The following is a 6,000-nucleotide window of genomic DNA, read 5'->3' as shown; positions in this document are numbered from 1 at the left end:
CAGTAATGTTTTTCCACAAGCTATGAGTATATGTCTTGGAATGCATTATTTGATACTGTGCAAATACTGCACACAACATTCTTCACTATCAAGCCCCTGGATCACCCTTCTGTTAAATGTGCCAACCTCTACTATACGTCGTAGCCGTTTGCAGTACCGCGGAGAATAATCTTCTCTATATATATGTAAACTATTTCCTACGTGGGTATACAGTCTCCTCAAAATGGTGTTTGGTTCAAACGATCGTGTCATGTCCTGGTATATTGTTCTTTCCCTGGTTAGTTTTTTTTTTTTTGGATTATGAAATCATCTACAAAAGCTGCAAAGCGGACAAACACGTAATATGTCCGTAATTCGGGACTCAAGGCGTCTGTTGCAAGACTCTGAACTGACCGCGCTGCTTCCTGCGCAGGAAGTTTCGTCCACACCAGGAAGCCGCAACTTCCTCGAGCCCCGACAGCCACCGCCAGTGTTCGAGGAACACACATTGTGCTGTGTACTGTGTACAGTGGACCTGCCGTAGTGACCGACCGCCTCACTGGGTGTACCAACACAGCGTACAGCAGAGCTGTAGCACTTTTGTCTTGCTTTTGCGTTAACGTACTACGCTTCGTATACCGTAATTACTTATTTAGTTACCGTGTCAGTATTATGAAATATAAGACGTGCAAAGTGTGTCACTGTCACTAGGAAACTAAGAGCAGTTTCTACAATGGATTTAAAAGTAAGTACCTAAGTATTATATTTCTCATTTTTTAAAAGCTTTTGTGCCTTTTTGGGAGCTTGGATATCCGTTCTTTAGTCTGTACTCTACTGTGACACACTGTCCAGCTTCACACGTTCCGTTACAGAGCAGCACACATCTTATGGCCATAAGGCACTAGACCAGTTCATACTGAAACGGGTTAAAATTAAAATTAAGACCAAAACAGATTAGCGACCCTAGTAACACTGTTCAAGCAGAATCTAAATAGAGCAAAAATACGTGTCGTTCGTAATAGTGGGCGTCACCAGATGTGACGATAGCGTCCCCCCCCCTACTTCGAGGTAGACACACAATACACAATGTGAACCAGAACCCCATCGAAAAAATTACCGAGCTTCTGTTTAATATTTTCCAAGAATTTTGGTTAGGGGAGCAGTGGGCTGCGATGGCTCGTTACAGAGTAATAATGTGAATATGATTTATTCAGGTTGCTACCCCAAAGGTTGAGATCCGAATAATATTATTTTAGTGACAGTGTGTCTCCAACCGAGCTGGTGCTTATACACAGCAATTTTTGCCATATTTTATCTAAAGATGGCTTAGTGTTTTAGCCAAAACTACTTACGAATGATTATAAATAGTTCTGCGATCTTGACTAATAAAGTTAATTCAAATGAGTAGGAAAAGCAACATCCAAATGTTATACAGTAACGGTAATGTGCTGCTTGACACAGTCAGGTGCATTAAATACCCAGGCGTAACGTCGATAAGCGATAGGAAATTAAACGAGCATGAAGGGTTTGTAGTAGACAAAGCTAATGGTCGACTTCGGTTTATTGGGAGACTTTTAGAAAAGTGTGTTTCATCTGTAAGTGATAACCGGTGTAGAACACTAGTGTGACACATTCTGTTCGAGTGTTTGGGATCCTCAACCAGGCCGGATTAAAGAAACACAACGAAGCAATGCAGAGGCAGGGTAATAGATTTGTTACCGGTGAGTTAGATCAATACGTGAGTGTTACAGAGATGCTTCGGGACTCAAATCGAATCTCGGGAGGGAAAGCGACGTTCTTTTCGAAGAATCTACTGAGAAAATTTACAGAACCGGCATTTGCAGCCGATTGCAAATCGATTTTGCTGCTGTCAACGTATCTTTTGCGTATGAACCACGAAGATAAAAGGAATTATGCCTCGTACGGAATCACATAGACGGTCGCTTTCCCTCTCTCTGAGAATGGAACAGGAAAGGGAAAAGTTAGTAGTGGTACAGGGTACCCTCCGTCACGGTAGCTTGTGGCATATGTATGTAGATGTGTATCTAGATACCAAAAAAATGATTCAAATGCCTCTGAGCACTATGGGACTTAACAGCTGTGGTCATCAGTCCCCTAGAACTTAGAACTACTTAAACCTAACTAACCTAAGGACATCACACACATCCATGCCAGAGGCAGGATTCGAACCTGCGACCGTAGCAGTCGCGCGGTTCCGGACTGCGCGCCTAGAACCGCGAGACCACTGCGGCCGGCTCTAGATACCAACTAGGGGCAACGGAACGGATAGAAAAGCTGCAATGAAGATCCTCGCGATTCGTCGCGGATTTGTTTAACCAGCATGACTGACCCTGGTTGCATTACATGTTGCCACCTGTCACCATATGACGGTATGTCAAATGTTGACTAACATGATCGTTTTAGTGGTGGAGGTATAATGTTATGTGAGCTTACTGACCTCCAAATCATTGAACACGTAACACTCACCTGTCAATGACCCTGTACTCTTCCGTAGTTGCATCTTTTTAGGAGTGGAATAGACCCTGACTTAATTTTTGTGGATGACAATGCGCGACCGTATCGAGTAGCACAGGTGGAGGAGATCTGGGGACGAGAGGATATTTAGGGAATGGACTGGCCTGGTCGTTTCCCCGACTCAAATCCTATCGGGCACGTGTAGGGTGCGCTGGGGAGACTTGCTGCAGGATGCCCGGTCGCACTAACGATCTTCAAGCATTTGTCAGCTGCAGTGGTGGTGGAATGGAACACCGTAACACAATAATTTACAATAGTGTGGCTAACATGGGAACACTTTGCAGAATATGTATTACCAAAAAATGGTTCAAATGGCTCTGAGCACTGTGGGACTTAACATCTGTGGTCATCAATCCCCTAGAACTTAGAACTACTTACAGCTAACTAACCTAAGGACATCACACACATCCATGCTCGAGGCAGGATTCGAACCGGCGACCGTAGTGGTCACACGGTTCCAGACTGAAGCGCCTAGAACCGCACGGGCACACCGGCCCGCTATGTATTACCGTTCGTGGCGACCAAGCACTTTGTTAAGTACCAATCCCCCCTTTTTGTGGCGTCCACGGTGCATCATGAACCCCATTGACGTGAATGTAATAATTTATTTGAGGTAAGGTGCCATTTCTGTTCATGTGATTACACATTCGTTGTAGTTACCTTCTATATTATACTGTACCTTTCTGCGTATGGTCTAACTTTCATCGCGCTGTGTTACTTGGCAGTGCACATCACGCGAAAGTTATTTTCAACCTTAATTTTACACATCCGGGTCTTTTGACTGTAAATTTCACTATACACTTGTGTCGGCAATTTAGTTTTGAATACCCACTCTAGTGTATCAAATACGATAAACGCCATTTTTACGTTTCTACGTTCTACTCTTCCTCGTCATTCACTATAATTTCCTTAACTGCCATAAATGCTAAGCCTCTAAGATAGATCTTCCACTTTTCCTACTTTTGTACTATTTTATTTTAGATTTGTTCATTGACCGTTATTTTTGTCGCTTTATGATTAATGCTTGTTATGCTACGTTGTACCATTAGTTTCTAAGGTTTATGTGCACTGGTTAAAAGGAAAACATACCAGTCAAGCGAAAGTTGTCCCGTAAATTCCAGTTACTTCTTCGTTTCCCCTATTTTAGTGTCTGATAACAACCAGTAGGACTGCTGAGAATAGTCTCGCTGATGTGGGATGACCTTGACTGGTCCTCTATCGAATTTAAATTTCTCGCTGCCCTAATGAATTCTAATGGAATCAGTATATGAAGTTAATTTCATCAAATGTTCAAGGACTGTTATTACAGATTTCAATGTAACTTGTTAGGCTCACAAGCAAAGCAGGAGGACTTCTGTGAAATTTGTATGGTGGGAGATGAGGTATTGACGGAAATACAGTTTTGAGGATGGGATCGTGAGTCGTTTTTGGGTAGCTCAGGCGGTCAAAACATGCCCGCGGAAGGTAAAGTTCCCAGGATCGAGTCCCGGCCCGATACACAGTTTTCATCCCTAAGGATGTTTCATATCAGTGCACACGCCACTGCAGAGGGAAAAGTTCACTATAGCAAAAATGTTTTCAACGTCTATGAAACCCAGACTAAACGATAATTTATCTTGACTACTCAGTTCCGTAATTATAGGCGTTGTTTTCTTCCACCACGCGACTGCTACGGTCGCAGGTTCGAATTCTGCCTCGGGTATGGATGTGTGTGATGTCCTTAGGTTAGTTAGGTTTAAGTAGTTCTAAGTTCTAGGGGACTGATGACCACAGATGTTAAGTCCCATAGTGCTCAGAGCCATTTTGTTTTCTTCCACAGAAATTCCGCAAGCAATTGTGAAATTTGCTTTTGTTTTATTTTGCCTCTGGCCTCAACCATTTCTATTCAATCACCTACGAATACATCACCTAGCGTCTTTCTTTTCTGAACACCTCCTAAAGCTTCATACACATAATCTGCTATTATGCTTATGTGTCGTATCTCCTGCACTATGTGTCGCACAGAGACACAATTTTTCTGGTACTTACAGTGGTATATTTGAATACTATCTTCAAAGTGTTTTGCGAATAGAGTTAGTGGTAAAGAAGCAATACATTAAATCGTCACGCCTGGTACCTCTGGTTTACGCCATGAACCGCGAAAATATAAGCTTTTCCTCGTTTCATAATTTTGCTGGAGGTGTCAGTAAGAAAAAAGTTTGTAGAGGTTTGATATCTTGTGTAAAGTTTGTTACATGTTGCCAAGTGCTCTTGTTCGCAGATACTGCGTGATAGTAATTGAGATAATCTGCATGATGTGATTTATGCTGCCTCAAGATATATTTGCACTTTCCACCTACATTACTCGATTTCTGGTGTTAAACATTTAATATTGGTCACAGCTCTAAATGAGTTGATTATAACAGCATTTTCAATTTCTAAATTAGGACAATAGCTGTATAAAATATTGGAAATGAAATTTTTGGTTCCCCTGCAAATCGTTAGGCAACCTGCAACTGGGACCCTGCCCTAACTTAACCTTGCACACCACCATGAAATACCACACACAAGATTTTCATATTCTCTAGCTTGCTATGTACAAACTATTATCCCTACAGAAAAAAAAATTAGATATTTCTATAGGAAATGTAATGGAACGATATTTTGTAGTGGGATAAGTCTCCGCTGGAAGTGATGGTTTTCGAGTTATTCAGGAAAAACTTGTTAGAAAGTCAGTTTGAAAAGTGCATCCTCTAGCAATAAAGCTTTCCTGTACAGAATTTAACTGTACTAAATTCCCTAAAAAAGACCATGTTAGTTTTTTTCTGTAGGGCTAATAGTTTGCAAGTGGCGAGCGAGAGACTGTGAAAATCCTGTGTGTGGTATTATAACATATTGCGGGTTGCATGAAACCCAGGGGTAGGGGCAGCTGAATCGCCCTGTATTGATGCTGTTGTACCTTACGCAATAGCACGCTTTTGTAATATGGTGCTATGAAACTATCAGGTAAAAAATTACTTACGAAAGTTACAATGTGTTCAAAACGTACGTCTACGTAGGCGCTATAGCTAAAAGGAATGCTGGATGTACTAATCCACGAAAACTGGTGTGTGGAGTGAGTTTGGCGGCTGTACTTCAGTGTAACGGTAATTAACTAGCAGCGCTTCGCCGTCAAAGCTTATTAAATTTCGCCCGTGGCTACAATAGTGGCGAGAGAGAAAGGCGAGCTTGCTGCTGCAGCAGCAGCCGCTCGGCTACCCTGTGGTGCAGCGCCGCGCACCGCCCGTTTCCCCAGCTGCTCGCGCGCGCGCGCCACCCGTGTGTACCCAACTGCGCTCGTCATTAACGGCCGCATTGTTACTGGCGGTGGTTACCAAACGCAAAGCCATCACACAGAGTTATTGAGTTAATAAGCAGCCACCTCTAGATTATTAACACGGTCTAATGTATACCGCGCCACCGGAGTTGCGCGGGATGCCTCGTGTTCCATTAGTGCTTGCGATTCCA

General features: G+C 42.8%; 1 protein-coding gene across 1 annotated transcript in view; it reads left to right on the top strand.

Annotated features, from left to right (window-relative positions):
* The first annotated feature begins 483 nt into the window (after positions 1–483).
* Positions 484–6,000, top strand: part of LOC126176593 (platelet glycoprotein V-like) — a 55,494-nt gene continuing 49,977 nt past the window's right edge. Inside the window, exon 1 of the mRNA XM_049923757.1 lies at positions 484–724. Coding sequence (XP_049779714.1) covers positions 713–724 — 12 coding nt within the window. The 5' untranslated portion in view covers positions 484–712. The remainder of the gene's footprint in view (positions 725–6,000) is intronic.

Source organism: Schistocerca cancellata, chromosome 1 (genome assembly GCF_023864275.1).
Source record: "Schistocerca cancellata isolate TAMUIC-IGC-003103 chromosome 1, iqSchCanc2.1, whole genome shotgun sequence".
NCBI lineage: Eukaryota > Metazoa > Arthropoda > Insecta > Orthoptera > Acrididae > Schistocerca > Schistocerca cancellata.
The sequence above is the reverse complement of the archived record's forward strand: the minus strand, read 5'-3'. Positions and strand labels throughout refer to the sequence as shown.